This window comes from Coregonus lavaretus (genome assembly GCF_964263955.1).
Source record: "Coregonus lavaretus genome assembly, chromosome: 29".
Lineage (NCBI taxonomy): Eukaryota > Metazoa > Chordata > Actinopteri > Salmoniformes > Salmonidae > Coregonus > Coregonus lavaretus.
In genome coordinates, this window is record NC_140016.1 from 24,544,763 (window position 1) to 24,570,800 (window position 26,038).

The 26,038-nt window shown below is 44.4% G+C and overlaps 1 protein-coding gene across 1 annotated transcript; it reads right to left on the reverse strand.

Annotated features, from left to right (window-relative positions):
• Positions 1-1,288: 1,288 nt before the first annotated feature.
• LOC311104711 (neuronal acetylcholine receptor subunit alpha-3-like) lies at positions 1,289-22,090 on the reverse strand (the record flags this gene model as incomplete). The annotated part of the gene is made up of 7 exons (XM_084146596.1): positions 1,289-1,414; positions 8,288-9,250; positions 9,500-9,707; positions 10,697-10,806; positions 10,890-10,934; positions 11,059-11,198; positions 22,033-22,090. The coding sequence occupies 7 exons, from the start codon at positions 22,088-22,090 to the stop codon at positions 1,289-1,291; spliced, it is 1,650 nt and encodes a 549-aa protein (XP_084002722.1).
• Between the last annotated feature and the right edge of the window lie 3,948 nt (positions 22,091-26,038).

The window sequence follows — 26,038 nt, forward strand, 5'->3', positions numbered from 1 at the left end:
CAGGGAAACAGATCATTATTTTGGTGTGCATAGAAAGGAGTCATGAGTGCATCAGGTGTGTGTGCCACGGCAAATTTTCTTCATAATAGACAAACATAGGCTCATTCTGTTCAGAACAACCCAGGGTAGGACGCCATGTCATCTTGTAACTGTACATCAAACATAGTGATATGACATGAGTTTTATGATATGGAAATGTGAAGTGCACATTTGGACTCACGGGGTGTTTGGCTAGCTTGTATGACATCAAAGCGGTATTTATTATAATCCTCAACGTCCTCTTAATTCACAGCATTTCCCTCACTCAGACAACAACAAATGTGCAAAAGTTGCCCAATTAGCGGGAGGGATGGCGGCAACATCTTGTCGCGCGAGGTGCTCTAGTTCAGAACGGCTGTCAGTCCAAACCCATACAGAGCTGTGAAGCACAGAACCTGAGCTCTGACGTCATTTATAGCATGTTACTGTACAGCCACTGCGTTCCAATTTAGCCACTTATCAGTGACCAAATCTGCAATTTCCAACCCATATACTGGTACAAGTGTAAAGGCTACTCTACAGCGTACATTTCAGTGTCTCTTTACGGTTGCTACATTTACATTGAATGTTGTGTCAACCCCAGTGTGAGATGCAAACATGTTATCATGATATATTTATGAGAATGATGTTAAAGTCACACGACCATGCCTGTACAGAAACCATATTCAAAATCAGCATCATAAATCATGCATAGTATATATATGTTGTATATACAGTATAACTCAGGCCAGGAGTATTTCCTATAGAGTTGTTCATGGTAAGGAAATACTCCTAGCCCTAAACATAGCACAGGATTGAAGATATTACAGATTGGTATCATAAACAAATCAGTAGACTACAGTATCATAACATGTAAAGTAAGAAAGAGGTATCAACTAGTTACTCCTTCACTCAGTCACTGAGTACATACAGCACAGAGCTACAGATTCTAGATCCGTTTGGCACCATGTCTAGAACAAGAACCAACTTCTCTACTGGCATAATCAATGGGTAGTAATGTAGATGGCAATGCAGTGGTCCCAACAATAGGGCCACACAGTAAATCAATGGTTACAATGAGGTATGTTTAATAAATTGGACTGCTGTCTTTTTCATAGTTTTACCTGCTTTTGGACCGGAAGACAGTAGATGCCAGTAGAATAGGAAATAAGTAATGGAAGTGAGAGGGAGAGAATGGACAAAAGCAAGATTGGTGAGAATGAGAGGATAACGGAGACAGAAAGACAATAAAGGAGAAAGGAGTAGTGGTTCATGTGAAGAAGCCGATGAGAGGCTGAAGGAACAGTCCCAGAGTTCCAGTGATACACACAGTCACAAACACCCACAGGAAGATCCTGTCAATCACCATCGCTACGTACTTCCAGTCATCTTCCACCTGGAGAGAGAGAGAGAGAGAGAGAGAGAGAGAGAGAGAGAGAGAGAGAGAGAGAGAGAGAGAGAGAGAGAGAGAGAGAGAGAGAGAGAGAGAGAGAGAGAGAGGGAAGAAGGAGCTCGTCAGAAGACAGGGTAGCACAGGTCATTGAAGGCAATAAGAAATATCGTAAGACAAAGAAGGAAAGTGATCTGAGGAAAGGTTCAAAAGGGAATTAATAAATACACTCTCTCTCTCCCTTTCTATCTCTCTCCTTCTCTCTCTTTCTCTTACAGACTTATTGTGTAAACACATCATTGACCTTTCTGAAAATGTTGTGAGGATCACTGTGCTAAAGGATGTCGACGCTGTGTTCCTCCGCAAGGAATATGCAAATTAGGATGTGTGAGAAAAGGAGAAAGACGAAGAATGAGAGAGAGAGAGAGAGAGAGAGAGAAATATATATATATATAGAGAGAGAGAGAGAGAGAGAGAGAGAGAGAGAGAGAGAGAGAGAGAGAGAGAGAGAGAGAGAGAGAGAGAGAGAGAGAGAGAGAGAGAGAGAGAGAGAGAGAGAGAGAGAGAGAGAGAGAGAGAGAGAGAGAGAGAGCGAGCGAGCGAGAGAACGGGACAGACCGAAGGAGTCAGAGAGAGAGAGAAAAAACAGTATTCATTGAGCCCCTATAGCATATAGCATGATTGGGTCAGGCCAGGTGTGTGTTTTTCTTGACAGGCACATGTGTTCCAGGCACGTGTGTTTTCCTGAAGCAACCTGCTGTGGTCCACTGGTTATAGGGTTATAGGGTGAAGTCTCCAGAAGGGTGTATGGCTATTCTGTGTGCATCATTTCAATACTGAACTCAGGATTTACTAAGAAAATACTAAGAAAGGACTGAGCAACAAGCTTATAAGCCAGCTGCAGAGAGATAGAAGAGGAGAGAGAGAGAGAGAGAGAGAGCGGGAGAGAGAGAAAGAGACAAAGAGAGAGAGAGAAGCCTACTAAAGCTCTCTCTCAAACAGCTGTCTCACAAACAGCTTTATACTGCATGTAAAAGGGTTTAACAGTTTAGATTAAACCAGGTAGAAACCAGGAATAATACCCCATGGAGTTCTGCACTCTATCAAATAATACACTGCCTCAGTTGTGTCTGTTTGTGTCTGGGTGTGTAAGAATATATACCGTATACTGGGGTATTTGGAAAAAGCCACGGGATGGTTTTTCAATACTGTCAATAACATTGAAACCATTTCTTTGAAGTTTTTTAAATAAATGTTAATATTTGTAGCTACATTTTAAGTAAATACCTGCAGTCAACTTGTGCAATACATTAGCAGATTGTGAGTATCATTTTTGAGTTACTTGTATACTTGTATAGTTTAGGTCAGAAACTGTAGAAAATGTTAGCAATGCGCTCGTTAGCATTTAGTTAGCATTCTCTATGGGATTTTACATGTACTTGTTAGAATTGCTAACCTTCAGATTACAGAGTATCAGTGGGGTTTGAAAACAGTGCCCCTTGTGTTCAGTGCCGTTATTACCGAATATCCCGATATGGCACAAGGTCAGTTTGAAGGTATGACAATCTGGATACGGCCCAAGCCTAGTTGTGTGTGTGTGTGTGTCTGTGTGTGTGTGTGTGTGTGTGTGTGTGTGTGTGTATGACTGTGTGCATGGCTGTGGAATTTCAAGAGTGCATGGCCCAGCACATTTGGTCATTTCATTTAGCTGAAGTCCAAAAACTGCTTGTATTTTATATACCACTTCCACTGGACAAGCTGCAATACAGAGAATGACAAGGAAATCCTTCTGCTTTCTTCAGTTCCCTATTAGGGATGTAATCCAAAACCTTTGCTCACAGAGACTTACATTGCAGAACATTTCTCTGTAGTTACTGTGTAATAACTTGGTAATAACCAATAACTGAAGAACAGGTAACTCTGTAATACCAATGTAATAACCAATAACTGAAGAACAGGTAACTCTAATAATTATGTAATAACCAATAACTGAAGAACAAGTAACTCTCTAATAACGATGTAATAACCAATAACTGAAGAACAAGCATTTCGCTACACCCGCAATAACATCTGCTAAATATGTGCATGTGACCAATACAATTTGATTTGATTTGATTTGAACAGGTAACTCGCTAATAACGATGTAATAACCAATAACTTTAATTGCTGTTTGATCTGGCTTTGGAATATAGCGTTTTTACCAGCGTCTTGGTTTTTTCTTCGCACCACATTTTTCGTTCAGCTTTTCGCTTTGGACGTTTTTATCTGCTCCAACATGAACCTGTCTTGTAAGGTTGAATGCCTCCTCTCCTACTCAGCCTCCCGACAAAGGCTTCTCCCAAGTGGGTGTGACACCTTTTCCCATTGCCGGCTGCACTGCTGCTTGGATCCCACCCGACGATCTGCTCCCCGTCTGCCCTGGCTTGTCTCCCCGTCTGGTACAGGTACCCCTGCACCAGAGTGTTCTGAACACTGATGTTAACCTTTCTGGTTATAACATTTTTCGGCAAGACAGATCTTCCAAAGGTGTTGGAGTAGCAATCTACCAAGGAACACTTTCAGTGCTCGGTTGTCTCCACCAAGTCTGTCCCCAAACAATTTGATTTTCTGGTTTTAAGCATTAAGCTATCTAATTGCTCTTTGTTGACTGTTGCTGGGTGTTATCGTCCACCATCAGCACCGACCTGTACCCTACCTGCCCTAAGCTCTCTCCTGGCCCCTTACACTAAGTCTGAATTTGTCCTGCTAAACTGGGACATGCTTAAACCACCTGAGCAAGTCTTAAAGCAATGGGACTCACTAAATCTCGCTCAGATTATTAACAATACCACAAAGTAGGACTCCAAACACCCAGAAAAGGCTACTCTTCTTGATGTTATCCTCACAAATAATCCTGATACGTATCAGTCTGGTGTTTTCTGTAATGACCTTAGTGATCACTGTTTTGTGGCCTGTGTTCGTAATGGCTGCTCAGTTAAACAACCTGTCCTGATTCTTGTTGAAAAACGTTAATGAGCAAACCTTCCTTCATGACCTGGCCTCTGTAAATTGGTATAGAATCAGCTTGATCCCCTCTGTAAAAGATACTTGGACCTTCTTTTTTGGCTCGGCACACAAATATTCAGGCTGACTGTCTATCGTTCAGGCAAATGAGAAATAAGTGCACTCAGGCTCTCCAGGAGGCCAAAGTTAGTTACTTTAAAAAGCAGTTCTCTCTCTGTGGGTCTAACCTCAATAAGTTCTGGAAAATGGTGAAAGACCTGGAGAATAAACCCTCCTCCTCACAGCTGCCCATGTCCCTTAATGTTGATGATGTGGTTGTTACTGACAAGGAGCGTATGGCTGAGCTCTTTAATCACCAACTCATTAAGTCAGGATTCCTATTTGGCTCAGCCATGCCTCCTTGCCCGTCCAACATTTCCTCATCTCCCAGCCTTTCTAATGCGACTAGCCATGATGCTCCTCCCTCTTTTCCCCTGCCCTGCTACACAGCTTCTCCCTACAGGCGGTCACTGAGTCTGAGGTCCTAAAGGAGCTCCTTAAACTTGACCCAAAAAAAACATCTGGGTCAGATGGTGGTCCTCTGTAGCTCAATTGGTGGAGCATGGTGCTTGTAACGCCAGGGTAGTGGGTTCGATCCCCGGGACCACCCATACGTAAAAATAAATGTTATGCACATGACTGTAAGTCGCTTTGGATAAAAGCGTCTGCTAAATGGCATATTATATATTATATTATATATTATATGGTTTAGTTCCTTTCTTCTTTAAGGTTGCAGCCCCTATCATCGCCGAGCCTATCTCTCACCTTTTTAACCTGTCTCTCCTCTCTGGGGAGGTTCCCAGTGCTTGGAAGGCAGCCATGGTGCATCCTTTATTTAAAGGTGGAGATCAAGCTGATCCTAACTGTTATAGGTCCATTTCTATCTTGCCCTGTTTATGTTGTTGGAAAAACTTGATTTACTTTCTTGATGTCTATAGTATTCTCTCTGGTATGCAATCTGGTTTCCGCTCAGGTTATGGATGTGTCACTGCAATCTAAAAGGTCCTAAATGATGTCACCGCTGCCCTTGATTCTAAGCAATGTTGTGCTGGTATTTTTATTGACTTGGCCAAAGCTTTTGATACGGTAGACCATTCCATTCTTGTGGGTGGCTAAAGAGTATTGGTGTCTCTGAGGGGTCTTTGGCCTGGTTTGCTAACTACCGCTCTCAAAGAGTGCAGTGTGTAAAGTTAGAACACCTCCTGTCTCAGCCACTGCCTGTCACCAAGGGACACCCCAAGGCTCGATCCTTCTCAATTTACATCAACAACATAGCTCAGGCAGTAGGAGGCTCTCTCAACCATTTATATGCAGATGATACAGTCTTATACTCAGCTGGCCCCTCCCCGGATTTTGTGTTAAACACTCTACAACAAAGCTTTCTTAGTGTCCAACAAGCTTTCTCTGCCCTTAACCTTGTTCTGAACATTTCCAAAATAAAGGTAATGTGGTTCGGTAAGAAGAATCCCCCCACCGGTGTGATTACTACATCTGAGGGTTTAGAGCTTGAGGTAGTCACCTCATACAAGTACTTGGGAGTATGGCTAGACAGTACACTGTCTTTCTCTCAGCACATATCCAAGCTGCAGGCTAAGGTTCAATCTAGACTTGGTTTCCTCTATCGTAATTGCTCCTCTTTCACCCAAGCTGCCAAACTAATCGTGATTCAGTTGACCATCCTACCCATGCTAGATTACGGAGATGTAATTTATATATCGGCAGGTACGGGTGGTCTCAAACGGCTAGATGTTCTTTACCATTTGGCCAAAGATTTGCCACCAATGCTCCTCACAGGACACATCACTGCACTCTTTACTCCTCTGTAAACTGGTCATCTCTGTATACCCGGTGCAAGACCCACTGTTTGATTCTTATTTATAAAACCCTCTTAGGCCTCACCCCCCCTATCTGAGATACCTAATGCAACCCTCATCCTCCACATACAACACCCGCTATGCCAGTCACATTCTGTTAAAGGTCCACAAAGCACACACATTCCTGGGTTGCTCCTCTTTTCAGTTTGCTGCAGCTAGTGACTGGAAAGAGCTGCGAAACACTACATCTGGACAGTTTTATCTCCATCTCTACAGTCGTGGTCAAAGGTTTTGAGAATGACACAAATATTAATTTTCACAAAGTCTGCTGCCTCAGTTTTTATGATGGCAATTTGCATATACTCCAGAATGTTATGAAGAGTGATCAGATGAATTGCAATTCATTGCAAAGTCCCTCTTCGCCATTGAAAATCCCAAAAAAAGCTCTGCCACAAAAGGACCAGCTGACATCATGTCAGAGATTCTCTCGTTAACACAGGTGAGAGTGTTGACGAGGACAAGGCTGGAGATCACTCTGTCATGCTGATTGAGTTAGAATAACAGACTGGAAGCTTTAAAAGGAGGGTGGTGCTTGAAATCATTGTTCTTCCTCTGTTAACCATGGTTACCTGCAAGGAAACACGTGCCGTCATCATTGCTTTGCACAAAAAGGGCTTCACAGGCAAGGATATTGCTGTTAGTAAGATTGCACCTAAATCAACCATTTATCGGATCATCAAGAACTTCAAGGATAGAGGTTCAATTGTTGTGAAGAAGGCTTCAGGGCGCCCAAGAATGTCCAGCAAGCGCCAGGACCGTCTCCTAAAGTTGATTCAGCTACGGGATCGGGGCACCACTAGAGCTTGCTCAGGAATGGCAGCAGGTAGGTGTGAGTGCATCTGCATGCACAGTGAGGCGAAGACTTTTGGAGGATGGCCTGGTGTCAAGAAAGGCAGCGAGGAAGCCACTTCAGGAAAAACATCAGGGACAGACTGATATTCTGCAAAAGGTACAGGGATTGGACTGCTGAGGACTGGGGTAAAGTCATTTTCTCTGATGAATCCCTTTTCCGATTGTTTGGGGCATCCGGAAAAAAGCTTGTCCAGAGAAGACAAGGTGAGCGCTACCATCAGTCCTGTGTCATGCCAACAGTAAAGCATCCTGAGACCATTCATGTGTTGGGTTGCTGCTCAGCCAAAGGAGTGGGCTCACTCACAATTTTACCTAAGAACACAGCCATGAATAAAGAATGGTACCAACACATCCTCAGAGAGCAACTTCTCCCAACCATCCAAGAACAGTTTGGTGACGAACAATGCCTTTTCCAGCATGATGGAGCACCTTGCCATAAGGCAAAAGTGGCAAGGAAATTCCCCAGACCTTAATCCCATTGGGAACTTGTGGTCAATCCTCAAGAGGCGGGTGGACAAACAAAAACCCACAAATTCTGACAAATTCCAAGCATTGATTATGCCATCAGTCAGGATGTGGCACAGAATGTGGCCCAGAAGTTAATTGACAGCATGCCAGGGCGGATTGCAGAGGTCTTGAAAAAGAAGGGTCAACACTGCAAATATTGACTCTTTGCATAAACTTAATGTAATTGTCAATAAAAGCCTTTGACACTTATGGAATGCTTGTAATTACACTTCAGTATACCATAGTAACATCTGGCAAAAATATCTAAAAACACTGAAGCAGCAAACTTTGTGAAGACCAATACTTGTGTCATTCTCAAAACTTTTGACCACGACTTTTCAAAGACTCAATCATGGATACCCTTACTGACACTTGTGGCTGCTTCGTGTGATGTATCATTGTCTCTACCTTTTTGCCCTTTGTGTTTTCTGTGCCTACAATATCTGTACCATCTTTGTGCTGCTACAATGTTGTGCTGCTGCCATGTTGTGTTGCTACCATGTTTTTGTCATGTTGTGTTGCTGCCATGCTGTGTTGTTGTCTTAGGTCACTCTTTATGGAAGAGCATTTCACTCTGTAAAACTACGTAATAACCCAAAGCTACCTCTTTGGCCTTGTTGCGTGTCCTCATGTTCTCAGCGATGTACTTGACACTCTCGATGGCCTGTTTGATCTCTGGTGACACCACAGAGAAGGCCACCACTGCATTGACGTTGGGTGGGGTGTTGAGCGCTCGGGGCAGTTTGGGTAGGTCCGGCTCAGAGGGGGCAGGAAGGGGCACCACCGGGGGTACAGTGGCGATGGGCACCTCTTTCCCCTTACAGGGGAAATTAGGCTTGTTCTGCACTTCGCCGGACTCCACACAGTTCATCGCTCCCACCTGCCCCCTTTCGGCGGTGACCGCACCCCCGTCCACCTGCACACACCCGCCCCCTATTCCTCCCCCAATGCTATTCTTCCTCTTCTTCCCCGTTCCACTCGCTCCTCCTCCTCCTACACCCCCATCTCCAATACTCCCCCCTCCTGTTCCATCTCCTCTCCCACTCCCCACGGAGGAGGGGCAGCCCTGGTCTACAGGCCTCCTCATGAGCATCACCTTGGGCAGCAACCCCAGGAACACAGACCTGACCCAGGCCGGCATGGTGTGGGTCATAGGCGTACGGTAGTGGACGTTCAGCACGAACACAGTGATGACGATGGAGAGGGTGACGAAGATCATGGTGAAGAGGAGGTACTCCCCGATGAGAGGGATGACCAGAGACGTAGACGGGATGGTCTCAGTGATGACCAGGAGGAACACAGTGAGCGACAGGAGGACGGAGATACAGAGGGTCACCTTCTCTCCACATTCAGAGGGGAGATAGAAGACGAGGACGGTGAGGAAGGATATGAGGAGACAGGGGATGATGAGGTTGATAGTGTAGAAGAGAGGCAGGCGTCTGATGTAGAAGGAGTAGGTGATGTCTGGGTAGATCTCCTCGCAACAGTTGTACTTGATGTCGTGTTTGTAGCCCGGTGCGTCGATGATCTCCCACTCGCCACTCTCCCAGAAGTCTTTGAGGTTCACCTATGGAGAGACAGTAGTATGTCAACCATAAAGCAGAGCCAGAGGAGTTCTATCCTAGAAGGAGATGAAGAGGGCTTCGACTGAGATTACGTCATAAAAAAGACAAGGAAGTAATTCTGGTTGAAATTGACAAAGAAAACCATAAAGCCAGCCACATTGAATTAGCCAACAAATATAACCCATTTATTTAATGTGGCTAACTAGCTAGCAAACGAGTTAGTTAACTAGCTAACCAGTGGGATTACTGACCTTTGACCCTATGAGCACCAGGTCAATCTTGGCCTTGTCGTAGGTCCAGGAGCCAAACTTCATGGAGCAGTTCTGGTAGTCGAAGGGGAAGTAGGTGATGTCCATGGGGCAGGAGGATTTAAAGATGGCGGGGGGGATCCAGGTGATGGTGCCGTCAAACTTCAGCAGAGCTTTGGTCTTGTCCTCAACCAGGAAATCTCCCACAGCACTGAAGAGAGGGGAGATATGATAGCGTAGCATTTAGCACTGATGGCAAAAAAAAACACCACCAGAACTGAAGATGAGAAAATGGGTGATGGTTAGAGTTGTCACACCCTGATCTGTTTCACCTGTCTTTGTGATTGTCTCCACCCCCCTCCGGGTGTCGCCCATCTTCCCCATTATCCCCAGTGTATTTATACCTGTGTTCTCTGTTTGTCTGTTGCCAGTTCATTTTGTTTCGTCAAGCCTACCAGCATTTTTCCCCTTGCTGCTGTCTTTCTCAAGTTCCTGTTTTCTAGTTTTCCCGGTTTTGACCATTCTGCCTGCCCTGACCCTGAGCCTGCCTGCCATTCTGTACCTTGTCACACCACCCTGGATTATTGACCTCTGCCTGCCCTGACCCTGAGACTGCCTGCCATTCTGTACCTTTTGGACTCTGATCTGGATTACTGACCTCTGCCTGCCCTTGACCTGTCGTTTGCCTGCCCCCTGTTTTTGTAATAAACTTTTGTTACTTCAACACTGTCTGCATCTGGGTCGTCTCCTGAAACGTGATAAGTGTAGCATTTAGCACTGATGGCTAAAAAAACACCCCCAGAACTGGAGAGGAGACAGTGGGTGATGGTTAGCGTAGCATTTAGCAGTGATGGCTAATAAAAACACCCCTAGAACTGGAGAGGCGATCATGGATGATGGTTAGCATAGCATTTTGCACTGATGGCTAAAGGGCAACAAGAGAACATAATAACAGGGGCGCAACTTTGGTTTTAGAGGTGGGTGGATAAACACTCCAAACAGCCTACCCGACCGCTCGGAGGTGTCTGCATGGTCCTAAAGCCACACCGTTGCCTCGTTTTGTATCACATCCCAATGACAAAACTGGGGGGGACAAACATGCCATTTCAGAATGTGGGGGGACATGCCCGCCCCCCCCCCCCCCCCCGTGAAAGTTGCGCCCCTGCATAATAATGTACAGAGTTAAGAGATTGAGCTCACTTGTTGTAGAGGACGATGTCCGGCCTCCATATCTTATTGGAGGGCACACGAATGAACTCAAGTCCGTCATACTCAATGGGAACCCATTTCAGTTTGTAGTCATTCCAGACCTGCAACAAAGATTTTAACAGTGCTTTAACTGGAGTATTAAGGGGTATAGACTAAACTTCTTAGATCAGATAACTTGACTTACATGTCTCAGCCATAGATTGGTTTCCATAATCTGATTGACTTCATCCTGAGAAGAAATTGAAATAATATGAACATGAAGTCATAGCATGTACGTAATTAAGTAAATCGGTCAAATAAATAGGCAAAGTAATATCTATATTTGCTCCAGTAATGATGCAGGTGAGTCTCACCACTTTGACCAATTGGGATATGGAGACCTCAAACTCCACGGTGACAGGGTCAGAGACATTCTCCACTGGCCTGATGAACTGGTTGTATCTCCTGAATAAATTCCTGAACAGCCTGTCCTCCCCCTTAGATGACAAACAGCCTGAGAAAGAAAGAGAGAGAGAGAGAGAGAGAGAGAGAGAGAGAGAGAGAGAGAGAGAGAGAGAGAGAGAGAGAGAGAGAGAGAGAGAGAGAGAGAGAGAGAGAGAGAGAGAGAGAGAGAGAGAGAGAGAGAGAGAGAGAGAGAGAGAGAGAGAGAGAGAGAGAGAGAGAGAGAGAGAGAGAGAGAGAGAGAGTGAGAGTGAGAGTGAGAGTGAGAGTGAGAGAGAGAGAGAGAATCTTCACTTGGGCGGTCCTTTTACAAAATAGTAGGGTGGCTTTTCAAATCCTTACCATAAAGAGATTCTCCCTTGTCAGGCTTTAACGAAGGGGACTTTGAGGAGAACATGAGTTTTCATCACTTTGTCCACATTAAGGTCTTAATCAATGGCTCTTTGCTGCGGATGGAGAGGAAGTAGAAAGTTGTGGTTGATTGAACTATGGTGTGTGAAGAGTCTCACATTGGAGCTGTTTCTACATAGGAAGGCAAGTGGAAGCTTTTAGCGAATCCCGCCAGACTGGAACGCAGTGTGTGTGTGTGTGTGTGTGTGTGTGTGTGTGTGTGTGTGTGTGTGTGTGTGTGTGTGGTACCCGACCCTGTTAAATTCTGAGTGTACCTGGCAAAATAGGAATGAAGGTCATTTAGTGACGTGCAAAAAACCTCCCCCGCTGGTGACAATATATATATATATTTATTTTGTTTGGGGGGGAGTAGATCAGCTTTAATATTGCAGATAGATTGTAACTTCCATCAATGTAATTGTCTGCATCACTTCCAATCCCCCATATGTTTTTTTTTCACGCAAATATATATGTCCAGTATATATACATATACATACATACACATACATATACACATACATACATATAAATACATATACATACATATATATACATATCCTTTAAAAAAATATATTTCCCTTTATTACTTTCCAACCCCACCACCCCTTCCCTAATTGGAGTAAACTAGTGAACAACAATGCTTAGACCTCTACTTCCAGCTTATACATACTATATAAATTTTATTGACACAGTCAATAATTCTATTTTGTTTGTTTTTACTCCTGAACTTCCTCTACCCTCAACCTCTCCGTTCATTTTCATGATGTCCATCCGGTTTGCTTCTATATGCCATATTTTTCTAACTGTGCTCTTTCACAAAAGCTCTCAACCTATAACCTATATACTTATTATGGACACAGTATGCTTTACATTAGTTATCATGTTGTTATTAGTTGTTGTTAGTTGTTATTAGTCCCATCCTTCAGCTCCATTCAACACCTCCCATCTACCTCTTAACACCATCCTTATTGGATTTCTATTCGCCATATATTTTTCAACTGTACTGTGATGTTTCAAAAAAAGTTCTGAACCCTTTCTGAGTGTTCTGAGTGTACCTGGCAAAATAGGAATGAAGGTCATTCAGTGACGTGCAAAAAACCTCCCCCGCTGGTGACTTGGTTGCCGGGACGATGCACGGAACCCACGCCTGTCCGAGCAGAAAATCATGCCTCACTTGGGACATCCCTCCTCCCCTCACCACTCCTGCCTCGGTCCCGGCTTCAATGGACACCAGTCTCTTAATTCCCCCCCCCCTCTCTCTCTCTCTCTCTCTCTCTAACCTTCACTCTCCCTCTCTTCTTCTCCATTTCCTCTTCTTGCCCACCCACTCTCTCCTTTCATCCTTTTCCCTCTCTCTCTCCTTCCTTTCCCTCCATCTCTCTCATGGTTAATTGAACACAGCCTTTAAAAGACAACCAGTCTCTCTTCTCTCTCCCCAGTCTGCACACTCCAGAGTCAGCTGTCTGTCTGTCTGTCGTTCTGTCTGTCTTTGTGCTGCTGCACCAGTAGACAATTAACACCAGTACAGCCTAGATACTGGGACCAGTGGATGTGAGTATCAGTGCATCACCCCTCCATTCTGTGACCAGACAGTAGAGTGAACACCAAATGGATGAACGCATTTAGCGACTGAAAGTGCAAACAGGGCAAAAACAACAGCAAAACATTTCCTGGTAACGATTCATTAATAAAATATGGTCTTTTAAGGGACGCTTTTATCCAAGTCACTTGCAGTTAACATGAATTTAGTAGGTTATATGTGGCCCAGACAGGTATTGAACCCACAACCCTGCTAGTACTGTTCCAACCAAATGAGAGCCACACGTCTCTTTTATTTATACCAGTCAGATGTTTAGATTACACCTGAAAAACATGGATCCTATTTAACTCAGAACCTTATTGACTAAGAAGTCAGTGGGAACTTCAGCTCAAAACAGTTGGTCCTCGCTTTGTGCAGAGGGGCATTGTCATGCTGAAACAGGAAAGGGCTTTCCCCAAACTGTTGCCACAAACTTGGAAGCACAGAATCGTCTAGAATGTCATTGTATGCTGTAGCGTTAAGATTTCCCTTCACTGGAACTAAGGGGCCTAGCCCGAACCATGAAAAACAGCCCCAGACCATTATTCCTCCTCCACCAAACTTTACCATTGCCACTATGCATTCGGCAGGTAGCGTTCTCCTGGCATCCGCCAAACCCAGATTTGTCCGTCGGACTGCCAGATGGTGATGCGTGATTCATCACTCCAGAGAACGCATTTCCACTGCTCCAGAGTCCAATGGCAGTGAGTTTTATACCACTCCAGCCGACGCTTGGCATTGCGTATGGTGATCTTAGGCTTGTTTGCAGCTGCTCGGCCATGGAAACCCATTTCATAAAGCTCCCGACGAACAGTTCTTGTGCTGACGTTGCTTGCAGAGGTAGTTTGGAACTCGGTAGTGAGTGTTGCAACCGAGGACAAACTATGTTTACACACTACGTGCTTCATCACTCGGCAGTCCCGTTCTGTGAGCTTGTGTGGCCTACCACTTCGCGGCTGAGCCGTTGTTGCGCCTAGACGTTTCCATTTCACAACAACAGCACTTACAGTTGACCGGGCAGCTCTAGCAGGGCAGAAATTTGACGAACTGACTTGTTAGAAAAGTGGCATCACTGAGCTCTTCAGTAAGGCGATTCTACTGCCAATGTTTGTCTATGAAGATTGCATGGCGGTGTGCTTGATTTTATACACCTGTCAGCAATTGGTGTGGCTAAAATAGCCAAATCCACTATTTTAAAGGGGTGTCCACATACTTTTGTATATATAGTGTAACGCTCAACATCTGGCGTATGTTACCACACACAGCCCTGGGATCTTTCAAACATGACCGGGCTCAAAACTGTACTGTCATCTTGAAAGATTACATATCCAATGATGTTGAAGAGGATCCATAGGGTAGCAGATGATTTGGGGATTTCCCTTTTGCCAATGTGACTCTGGTGTTCCCAATGGTAACATGATGAGTAGAATTTCAACATGAGTCTTACATTTACATTTTAGATTTACATTTTAGTAATTTACATTTTAGTAATTTAGCAGACGCTCTTCTCCAGAGCGACTTACAGTTATTGAGTGCATACATTATTTATTTTTTATTTTTCATACTGGCCCCCCATGTGAATCGAACCCACAACCCTGGCGTTGCAAACGCCATGCTCTACCAACTGAGCTACATCCCTGCCGGCCATTCCCTCCCCTACCCTGGATGACGCTGGGCCAATTGTGCGCCGCCCCATGGGTCTCCCGGTCACGGCCGGCTACGACAGAGCCTTGTCATTTTCACTCAGGATCTATTCAGTCCTTTTAGGTCATACAGTCCTTGTGCCAATTATCATTAACAGAGCACTTTATGTTTTTTTTTAAATACGTTTTTTTTATATATATATATATATATATATATATATATATATATATATATATATATATATATGCTCTCTTGCCATTGCCAACTCCTTATGGAATTGTTTTACAAACATGTTTGGCTTGACAATGGAGTTAGCAAAAGCACAAACAGATCTGGGACCAGGATAATATGCTGCTTTAATGAGGAAAGTTCTTACTTGTAATTCCTGTACTGAATGTGGTTGTTTTACCTACCTTAGTTGAATACACCGACTGAAAGACGCTCTAGATAAGAGTGTCTGCTAAACGACCAAAATGTAAATGTAAATAGGCTCAAATGTCAAATGTGGCTAAATGTGGCTCAAACGTCTCCTAAAGTCTCCTCAAACATCTTCTAACATTTTCCCACAGCCCTAAAGCTGTAACAGTCCCTAAAGCTCCATGTTACAGTAATAAACTCTGTAGAAGTTAGAGTACAAATTTTCCACAAGTTTCCTGAGGTCACTTGAAGCGGCACCGAGCGCTGCCGAGTCTTAGAGCTTAATGAAAAAGCTTCTCTCCAGAGAGAGCAAAGTGGACGGCTATAATTTCTGCCTTCGCTACCTGCCGACGTTAAAACACAGCACTGGTCCCTGATTGGCTGCGCTCTGAGAACGTTGTTTAAGCCCCTAATTGGGTAGGGGAAACGAGGGCAATTATAATCTGTTCATTAATTGGACCTTTTGTTCGCACTGAAAAATACAAAAAATACATTTCCTCTGCTCCTTCCTTATTTCCCCCTCCTTCATCCTTCTTCCTTTCTTTCTAAATCTCTGATTGGAAGGTTTCTTACATCACATTAACTTAACAATAACCTCTCACTTTTTAACTTCTGGTGACATCACTGTGACAGAAACAGGCAGCCTTCCTATTAAACATGGGTCAGTCAAGACGCAAGTATGTGTGTTTGTGTGCTGTATGGAAACAGAAAGACCTAGAAACAGAAGTGTATATATGATTGAGGAAGAGCACGAGGAATTGGTCCTCCTACTGATTCACTAGCTCTTCATCCTAAATCTCAGTCCTGATAAACTAAGACTAACCCTCAGAGACAGCTCTTAGAAAGCACTAAGCAGACGCATAGAAGTCTGTTCAAACGGGCACAGATTTGGAGTTAAGAAGCCAAACAGAGTGTTCCTCTCTGTGTTAATGGAGCAGAGAGCTCTAGAGACCTGAAGCCTTTGATCAGGCGTGTGCTTGACGTGATCGACCATGAGGCGTGAGGCTGTTGCACGTTCCCATGGAACTAATTACGTCCAACAATAAGCTGAAGGCTCTGATTGGTCTGAGAGAGAGTTAGTGTGTGTGTGTGTGTGTGTGTGCGTGTGCGTGTGCGTGCATGCGTGTGTGTGTTGGTGCGTCCGTGCGTGTATTTGTGAGTGAGAGAGAGAGTGAGAGTGAGAGAAGGGGAAAAAGAGGGAGGGAGAGAGAGAGAGAAAGAAGAGAGGAGATAGCGTTTGTTGTCAGAGTGTTACATTGGGGCTGTCTGGGACATGCTTTATGATTCACCTGAGGAATGAGAGTGTGTGCGCACATTCACGTGTGGCCTCTCTATCCATCCACCCTTGATTACCATACTTCCCATATTGCTCCCATCTGCTCCCCTGTTGCATGCAGAATGCCACAGTGAGGAGCTGATGCTGATGTCTGCTAGCCAACTATTTAGCAACCTTGCTACCTGAGGTCATCAGGAGTTTATGGCGTATCTCTAACAACAACAAAAGCGCCATTCCCTGTTACTAAAAATTCCACTGAACCTCTCACACTCCAACTGCCCCACACCAGGGACACACACACGCAGACACAGATGACACACACACTCAGAGACACGTGAACGTCAGCGTACTTGGATGGGATTCCACAGGAGATGTACACTCTTAGAAAAAAGGGTTCCAAAAAGGGTTCTTCGCTGTCCCCATGAGATAACTATTTTTGGTTCCAGGTAGAACCCTTTTTGGTTCCAGGAAGAAGACTTTTGACTTCCATGTATAACCCTCATTGTTCTACATGGAACCCGCAAGGGTTCTGCCTGGAACCAAAAGAGTTCTACCTGGAACCAAAAATGGTTCTTTAAAGGGCTCTCCTATGGGGACAGCTGAAGAACCCTTTTAGGTACTAGATACTTTTTTGTAATCTGGATAGTCAGAACTGCAACGCACAACAGAATCTACAGACTTCACAAATGTGTGTGACAAGAACGTGGCGTATGCATCATGATTCATTAATGTATAGTACCAGTCAAAAGTTTGGACACACCTACTCATTCCAGGGTTTTTCTTTATTTTTATATTTTCTGCATTGTAGAATAATAGTGAAGACATCACAACTATGAAATAACACGGAATCATGTAGTAACCAAAAAAGTGTTAAACAAATATATTTTATATTTGAGATTCTTCAAAGTAGCCACCCTTTGCCTTGATGACAGCTTTGCACACTCTTGGCATTCTCCCAACCAGCTTCATGAGGTAGTCACCTGGACTGCATTTCAATTAACAAGTGTGCCTTGTTAAAAGATAATTTGTGGAATTTCCTTCCTTCTTAATGCGTTTGAGCCAATCAGTTGTGTTGTGACAAGGTAGAGGTGGTATACAGAAGATAGCCCTATTTGGTAAAAGACCAAGTCCATATTATGGCAAGAACAGCTCAAATAAGCAAAGAGAAACAACAGTCCATCATTACTTTAAGACATGAAGGTCAGTCAATCCGGAAGATTTCAAGAACTTTGAAAGTTTCATCAAGTGCAGTCGCAAAAACCATCAAGCGCTATGATGAAACAGGCTCTCATTAGGACCGCCACAGGAAAGGAAGACCCAGAGTTACCTCTGCTGCAGAGGATAAGTTCATTAGCGTTACCAGCCTCGTAAATCGACAATTAACTGCACCTCAGATTGCAGACCAGACAGACACATCTCAACATCAACTGTTCAGAGGAGACTGTGAATCAGGCCTTCATGGTCGAATTGCTGCAAAGAAACCACTTCTAAAGGACACCAATAAGAAGAAGAGACTTGCTTGGGCCAAGAAACACGAGCAATGGACAGTAGACCGGTGGAAATCGGTCCTTTGGTCTGATGAGTCCAAATTTGCACAATCTGCACGAGATCCACTTAACATTGCCTGCCCTGTGTGTGTGTGTGTCTAAAACCAAAGTGCCAAGCAATAATCACACAGCAATCGTGTTACAAGGATCCTCAAGCCTTTGAGTCGCTAGTACACAAACACAAACTCATGTACACACACCATGAAAAGGCAAGTTGGGCAGCAGTTTTACTGTACGGGTTGTGGGAGAAACACAGCACTGCTTTGCAAGGGTCCAGACGTAAGACTGGAGCTGGGTGTAAGGGTTTGGAAAGGGTTGGTGAAGATTAAGCTATTTGATTTGGCCCATTGCAACCAACAGGCAGAACTTGCATCTGTGTATAAGCACTGTATTGCTTAAAATGCTACTAACGGGAGATTGCATCGACATGCGTGTTAAGACTAAACTTGCTTGCAACCAAAAACCCACAAGAATAAACCAGCAGATCAGTTAATCTCAAGCGAGTTTAATACCAGACGGCTGTGTCTAGGTTCTCTACTCATGCCCCCCAATGAATAAGCATCAAAGCCGGGACCGAAAGACTGAACAGCTTCTATCTCCAGGCCAACAGACTGTTGAACAGCTTCTATCTCCAGGCCAACAGACTGTTGAACAGCTTCTATCTCCAGGCCATCAGACTGTTGAACAGCTTCTATCTCCAGGCCATCAGACTGTTGAACAGCTTCTATCTCCAGGCCATCAGACTGTTGAACAGCTTCTATCTCCAGGCCATCAGACTGTTGAACAGCTTCTATCTCCAGGCCATCAGACTGTTGAACAGCTTCTATCTCCAGGCCATCAGACTGTTGAACAGCTTCTATCTCCAGGCCATCAGACTGTTGAACAGCTTCTATCTCCAGGCCATCAGACTGTTGAACAGCTTCTATCTCCAGGCCATCAGACTGTTGAACAGCCATCATGCAATCTCCTGTAGTAGGAGACAAAGACAGACTCTCACACACACACACACACACACACACACAAGCTCACACACAAGCAGACTCCTGTACTCACGTATAGACTCACATACATACACGCATCAGCCCATACTCACACACAGCCAACGCTGCTGTCCCATGTAAATAGACATTAAACACTGGACACTTCCCTTTATTTATTTTTACTGTTTTTCACACTGGGTATTCATATACCGTATACTCACATAGCTCATTCTAATATATCTACTAATGTACATTGCATTTTGTTACACTGTTTATACACACTGCATATTTATCTACTGGGTTCTTCACTATTGTTTACTCAATAAATTACTGAGAAATAATTGTATTTCCGTTGTAAATATAATAGTAATATGCCATTTAGCAGACGTTTTTATCCAAAGCGACGTACAGTCATGTGTGCATACATTTTTACGTATGGGTGGTCCCAGGGATCGAACCCACTACCCTGGCGTTACAAGCGCCGTGCTCTACCAATTGAGCTACAGAGGACCACATTGTACTGAATGACTGACAAATAGTTCAATCACTCCTTAGTCTGCTAGATTACTAGGTTTTATTCACACTCAAGAATATACTCTGTAGAGGGCGAACATGTCTTGGAACATTTGGAAGCAATTGAGATCATCTGTGTGGGTGATCTTAGCGGGTATTGATAGTTTGACGAGAGATCAACTGGAGATAATACATACGGTGACCAACAATGGTTGCAATAGGCCCTTTTAGGTTCTATTGTAATCTGGACAATTTGATGCCAGTTGGATAGCCTAGAAAAAGTATATTACCGTAAACCACTTGGCAAAGTTTTATAATAACACCATATCTGTCATGCACCCGTCCAGAACAGGTCAAGGACAATAGGTGAAGTAAACCCTGGTGGTTTTACAGAGACCTTCTTCTCATGACTCCAATTATTTTATTTTTTTGTCATTTAGCAGACGCTCTTATCCAGAGCGACGTACAGGAGCAATTAGGGTTAAGTGCCTTGCTCAAGGGCACATCGACAGATTTTTCACCTAGTCGGCTCGGGGATTAGAACCAGCAACCTTTCGGTTACTGTCATAACGCTCTTAACCACTAAGCTACCTGCCGCCCCTGGGACTCACAACTCTCTCACCATTAGAGAGAGTTGTGAGTCCCAGTCTCTCACAGGCTGCTACAGTGGGACCACCGACAGAAGTGTACACCCAGACAAGGCACAGGGGCTATAAAGCTGAAGCATTGGTTTAGAACGTTTTCTCACCACCAAATATGGTAGTGAGAGGAAGTCCAGTCGCGGGTAGTGGGAGAGGATGGAACTAGGTGAAACTGGTCCAACATTCTGCAAATTTTCTCATCAATGAAACATCTGATCTCAATAAATGTTGATGTTCCCAAAACTAGAATCTGTTACGAACACAGTGCACTAAGTTTTATAGACTTGAGGCATTGCCAAAGTAAAAAAAAAAAAAGTGCTTTGTTTAGAAGGAGTGCAAGGTCGAATGCACACGCGCACTTCACAGAGGAGGTGTTCCCTAACGGAAATACGCAAATACATGCTACAACGCGCCAACAGGATCTCGCAAGCTTGTGCTTGGCTTTGCCCACCTCCTTGCTTGTTCTGCCCACTATGCTTCATTTGCTCCCACTGTAAACGACACAGATGAACTACAGTATCTTGAGTTAGTTATAAATATATTTGGTGGGACTGTAAGGCACTTAGCCCCTGTCCCCTGGGAAGTCTGTAGGGAGCAGGTTTGGAACAGACACGCACACACACACAGGGTCAGAACGCCTTAACCAACCCACGAGGATGAGGGTCTTAGAGGAAGGGTCTTACATACACACACACACACACACACACACACACAGTGTGAGAGAGAGAAAGACACACAAAAACACACTGAGAGACGGATAGAACCAGAACCAGCCCTGGGCACCGAGATGAGAACAAACAACAGAACGTTGTGACACGGGAGAGAAGAGAACAGAGTGGAACTGCATTGTGGCTAAACAGAACAACAGAACATAACGGAACAATAAAGTTAGAGTAGAAGAGAACAGAACAGAACAGACATAGGCCTATAGAATGCAGAGACATAGGATGAGATGTAGGTGTTCCTCAACCCAGACAGCCCAGATTACATGACCATGTCAGTCTAACCACAGCTCTGGAATGGACCGTTATATTTACTCAAGGTATAGACAAACCCGATGTGTGTATGATGCACAATGTTCAAGGCTAGGTTCGGCTACATGCAGCTTAGTTTGGTTTGGAAGCATAAAGCTTATTGTTGTCATTTATTTTATCACGTTCCATCTGTTTTGAAGAGACACGGCTGAACTGATACGTCAGTAACGCACTCAGCACGCATATACGAATCAATGGACATGTATGCGGTAAAAACAGAACTCATATGTTACGTGCGCGTGAATGCACGCGGTGCTGTTGTCTACGGTAGCTCGATGGCTGACGTAGGCCTACTGTATAGTATACTAATGATGTGACATGTCACCAGCACTGCTCATCCCCTGGGATAACGAACCGTAGCCTAGGCATACCGTTATATTATGTTCATCTGAATAGATAGCGCTGCGATTTTGACCTACTTTTGTAGCCTATAAAAAAATATATATTTATGGGGTTTAGTTTATTCTCCAAGTTAGGCTATCACAGAATCGCACGCAAAGACAATTACTTTGGTTGAAAAGCTTAAACATGCCAACACAGCAATCTTTACAATGTATTTCGTGAATTTCTGTCGGAAGATGTTGGCAAAGTTTCCTATGTGATATGCTGCGGATAGAAAGACGGGGTGTCTAGTGCGTCTCACAATCAGAAGGAACACCCCACCAACAACGCAAACTGTTTACAATGAGACAGAACACACATAAATAGGCTTAACAATTGATGTATCTGTGTAATGAATAGCCTAGCCAAAATTATACTATGTGAAGTCTGCAGTAGCGTTCAGCTCTCTCCTATTGTGAGTTGGTTCAGCGCTCCCCAAACTCTCCGACATCCGCACGTCTTCATAAAGCTTCTCTTCTCTTACCTTGCGCTGTCAAGACCACGAGCAGAAGAACCACGGTGACTATTCCGGAAGGATTCATCTACACCTCCGTGTACTGGGAATGTCTTTTATATAAGAAGTAGGACTATTTGGTAAACACACAGCAGGAGTCGATTGGGAAAATTTAGAGATACATTTTTCTGGGCACTGCGCATGGGGAGGTTGATGTCAGCGCGCGCTCTCCGAAATTGAGAACTTCGGCTTGTCCCGCCCCCACCTCGGGCGCAACCTCACGCGCCCGTGTTTTTTTCATGAGGTAGTAATTCTAGATATATAAACAGTTATATAAACATGAACAATAAAGCCTACTATTGTTATCACAGGATAGCTCTAAGAAAAGTTACAACACATCAAAACCCATTGTAGGCTAAGGTATAGGTTACGTGTCGTGCCGTGCGTTCAGACAGGATGGTTGCGCGCACCGCCACTCCCGACTTTTTCATCATTCATTTAGGGTTAATTGTTTCACTTATTGTTGTTGTCTCGTGCCTGTTACCATGTCTCGTGCAGGTGCTCACTGCTGTACCTGGTTGTTTCCCTTTATCTGAATCCAGGCTTCATCAGAACACCTGATCCATGCAAAAGAGGACACAGCCAAGGTAGGTCATGTCAGGTAACCTCCCTCTCGCGCTCGCTCTCGCGCTCGCTCTCTCATTAGTATAACAGGGAGTGAGTAACCGAGAGGTATGGTCTCTGTGTTTGTCATGACCTGGCTGGTTAATTGGACAGTATAAATGTGCCTCCTATTCCTCCTGTTCCTCCTGCCAGCTAAATAAGATGACCTGGTCACAGAAAAAGCACCATAGAGTATAGGGCATCATCATGTCCCCCACTCTATGGTTTTTGTCTTAATAAGGGATTAGATCTGTATATATAAATCTATGGATTAGATACACGCTCATTCATAGTAGACTACATATTCGCTCACATTACACACTTATACACACACACACACACACACACACACACACATACACACACAACTGACTGCTGGGCTGTAAATGACCTATTTAGACACTTAATTGATTTTGCACGCATAACAATGATCAGACAGCTAAATATATTACTTAGTAACTTCTGACTAGCAGAGTCCTGGAGGATAATGCAGCGCTGTGTGGCTCTATCGCACTACTTACAGAGGCAAGGTGCAGTATATGCTGAATATGAGCTCCACTTTATACAGTCATACATATTAGCTTTAGTGTTTGATACCACCTAATACACTACATGGCCAAAAGTATGTGGACACCCATTCGGCTCTTTCAGCCAAACCCGTTGCTGACAGGTGTATAAAATTGAGCACACCGCCATGCAATCTCCATAGACAAACATTGGAATGGCCCGTACTGAATGTAAGTCAGTTAGCCAAATGTATGCCCTGCTAGAGCTGCTCCGGTCAACTGTAAGTGCTGTTATTGTGAAATGGAAACATCTAAGAGCAACAACGGCTCAGCCGCGAAGTAGTAAGCCACACAAGCTCACAGAATGGGACTTTCAAGTGCTGAAGTGCATAGCGCGTAACAACTGTCTGTCCTCGGTTGCAGCACTCCTCACCGAATTCCAAACTGCCTCTGGTGGCAACGTCAGCACAAGAACTGTTCGTCGGGAGCTTCATGAAATGGGTTTCCATGGCTGAGCAGCCGCACATAAGCCTAAAATCATCACGCGCAATGCCAAGCATCGGCTGGAGTGGTGTAAAACTCGCCGCCATTGGAGCAGTGGAAATGCGTTCTCTGGAGTGATGAATCACGCTTCACCATCTGAAATCTGGGTTTGGCATATGCCAGGAGAACGCTACCTGCCCCAATGCATAGTGCCAACTGTAAAGTTTGGTGGAGGAGGAATAATGGTCTGGGGCAGTTTTTCATGGTTCAGGCTCCTTAGTTCCAGTGACAGGAAATCTTAACGCTACAGCATACAATGACATTCTAGACGATTCTGTGCTTCCAATTTTGTGGCAATAGTTTGGGGAAGGCCCTTTCCTGTTTCAGCATGACAATGCCCCCGTGCACAAAGCGAGGTCCATACAGAAATGGTTTGTCGAGATCGATGTGGAAGAACTCTACTTGACTGCACAGATCCCTGACCTCAACCCCATCGAACACCTTTGGGATGAATTGGAACGCCGACTGCGAGCCAGGCTTAATCACCCAACATCAGTGCCCAACCTCACTAATGCCCTTGTGGCTGAATGGAAGCAAGTCCCCGCAGCATTGTTCCAACATCTAGTGGAAAGCCTTCCCAGAAGAGTCGAGGCTGTTACAGCAGCAAAGGAAGGCCCAACTCCGTATTAATACCCATGATTTTGGAATGAGATATTTGACAAGCCGGTGTCCACATACTTATACGTAATCCTTTCACTCTGCTGTATTTAGCCAGACATTTAGCCAGACTTTTAGCCAGACATTTAGACAGACTTTTAGCCAGACATTTAGCCAAACTTTTAGCCAGACATTTAGACAGACATTTAGCTAGACTTTTAGCCAGACATTTTGGATAGTTTCGTTTTGTAGGTGATGGAGTAGTTGGGCATGTGTGTCTGTGCTGTACTGAGCTGTACTGTTGGAGGCAGATAGCAGCAGGGTCGTTCCACGAAATGAGTTCCTTTTGCATCCCTTTGATATTTGAAGTAGAAATTGTGCAAAAATATTGCATTTCAAAAGCCTGTTATATTACATGAAGTGACATTTAATATAGACCACATGGAGAATTCAATAAATCAGATTTTTTATATAAATAAAGACTTGCTAAAGTGCCGAAATTCAGCATTTTGACATGTCCCTCTGTGACTTCTACACTGAACAAAAATGTAAACGCAACATGCAAAGTGTTGGTCCCATGTTTCATGAGATTAAATAAAAAATCCCAGAAATGTTCCATACACACAAAAAGCTTATTTCTCTAAAATGTTTTGCAAAAATGTGTTACCATCCCTGTTAGTGACCATTTCTCCTTTGCCAAGATAATCCATCCACCTGACAGGTGTGGCATATCAAGAAGCTGATTAAACCGCATGATCATTACACAGGTGCACCTTGTGCTGGGGACAATAAAAGGCCACTCTAAAATAAGCAGTTTTGTCACACAACACAATGCAACAGATGTCTCAAGTTTTGAGGGAGCGTGCAATTGTCATGCTGACTGCAGGAATGTCCACCAGAGCTGTTCCCAGATAATTTAATGTTAATTTCTCTATCATAAGCCGCCTCCAACAACATTTTAGAGAATTTGGTGGTACGTCCAACCGGCCTCACAACCGCAGACCACGTGTAACCATGCCAGCCCAGGACCTTCACATCCGGCTTCTTCACCTGCGGGATCGTCTGCGACCAGCCACCCGGACAGCTGATGAACTGTTGGTTTGCACAACCGAAGAATTTCTGCACAAACTGTCAGAAACCGTCTCAGGGAAGCTCATCTGCGTGCTCGTCGTCCTCACCAGGGTCTTGACCTGACTGCAGTTCGGCGTCATAACCGACTTCAGTGGGCAAATGCCCACCTTAGATGGCCACTGGCACTCTGGAGAAGTATGCTCTTCACGGATGGATCCCAGTTTCAACTATACCAGGCAGATGGCAGACAGTGTGTATCGCATTTTGTGGGCGAGCAGTTTGCTGATGTCAACATTGTCAACAGAGTGCCCCATGATGGCGGTGGGGTTATGGTATGGGCAGGCATAAGCTACAGACAACGAACACAATTGCATTTTATCGATGGCAATTTGAATGCACAGAGATACCGTAACGAGGTTCTGAGGCACAATGTCGTGCCATTCATCCACCGCCATCACCTCATGTTTCAGCAAGATAATGCACGGCCCCATGTCACAAGGATCTGTACACAATTACTGGAAGCTGAAAATGTGCCAGTTCTTCCATGGCCTGTATGCTACCCAGACATGTCACCAATTGAGCATGTTTGGGATGCTCTGGATCGACGTGTATGACAGGGTGTTCCAGTTCCTGCCAAGATCCAGCAACTTCGCACA